This window comes from Bison bison, unplaced genomic scaffold (genome assembly GCF_000754665.1).
Source record: "Bison bison bison isolate TAMUID 2011002044 unplaced genomic scaffold, Bison_UMD1.0 scf7180017864180, whole genome shotgun sequence".
NCBI lineage: Eukaryota > Metazoa > Chordata > Mammalia > Artiodactyla > Bovidae > Bison > Bison bison.
The window spans coordinates 1459149-1459868 of record NW_011494752.1 but is presented as its reverse complement, the minus strand read 5'-3'; the positions used below and the strand labels follow the sequence as shown (position 1 = coordinate 1459868).

Below are 720 nucleotides of genomic sequence, written 5' to 3'. Positions count from 1 at the left end.
TGGTCCCGTTACAGCCTCGCTCCTCCCCTGGGCTGGAGAAAAGGTTGCTGCCTCCCAAGCTGGCAGGTGGAGCACAAGGGCTCTAGCTTTGGCTCTGCCATTAATTTGCTATGTGACCTTGGACAGAGAGCCCAAAGCTTCAACTTCTTCTTCTGTAACTCATAAGGGTAGGAACCCCTGGTGTCTCATGGGTCTCGAGTCCAGAGAGGTATGAGCCAGGTGGGGAAAAGGAGACCATCTTTTCATAGACCAGCTCTGTTGGGGTCATCTAGAGCCAGAAGAAGGGGCTGGAGGCTAGCCTGTCTAAGAATTCAAAGCAATCAATGCTCTGAGGCCTCCATTGCTCCTGAGTGAGGTGGCTAGAATGGCACCTCCTGCCGCCTGGCCCACACACCTTGTTCCTCAGGTCCTCGATGGTCTTGAAGTAGGGGCTGTAGTCCTTGATCTCAGCAGGCCGCTGCCTCTGGTACCAGTCACGGATTTTCACCTCCAGGTCAGCGTTGGCCTCTTCCAGGGCACGCACCTTGTCCAGGTAGGAGGCCAGGCGGTCATTCAGGTTCTGCATGGTCACCTTCTCACTGCCTGCCAGGAGCCCATCACCAACGCCAAAGCCACCACCAAAACCACCACCCATGCCACCACCGAAGCCACCACCAAAGCCGGCACCAAGGCCACCGCCATATCCTCCACCGAAGCCGCTGCCCAGGGCCCCACCAAAGC

General features: G+C 57.4%; 1 protein-coding gene across 1 annotated transcript in view; it reads right to left on the bottom strand.

Annotated features, from left to right (window-relative positions):
- LOC104990465 (keratin, type I cytoskeletal 14-like) overlaps positions 1-720 on the bottom strand; it is a 4496-nt gene that overhangs the window by 2347 nt on the left and 1429 nt on the right. Inside the window, 1 exon segment of the mRNA XM_010842546.1 lies at positions 176-713. Within this exon segment, the coding sequence (XP_010840848.1) occupies positions 176-713 (538 nt within the window).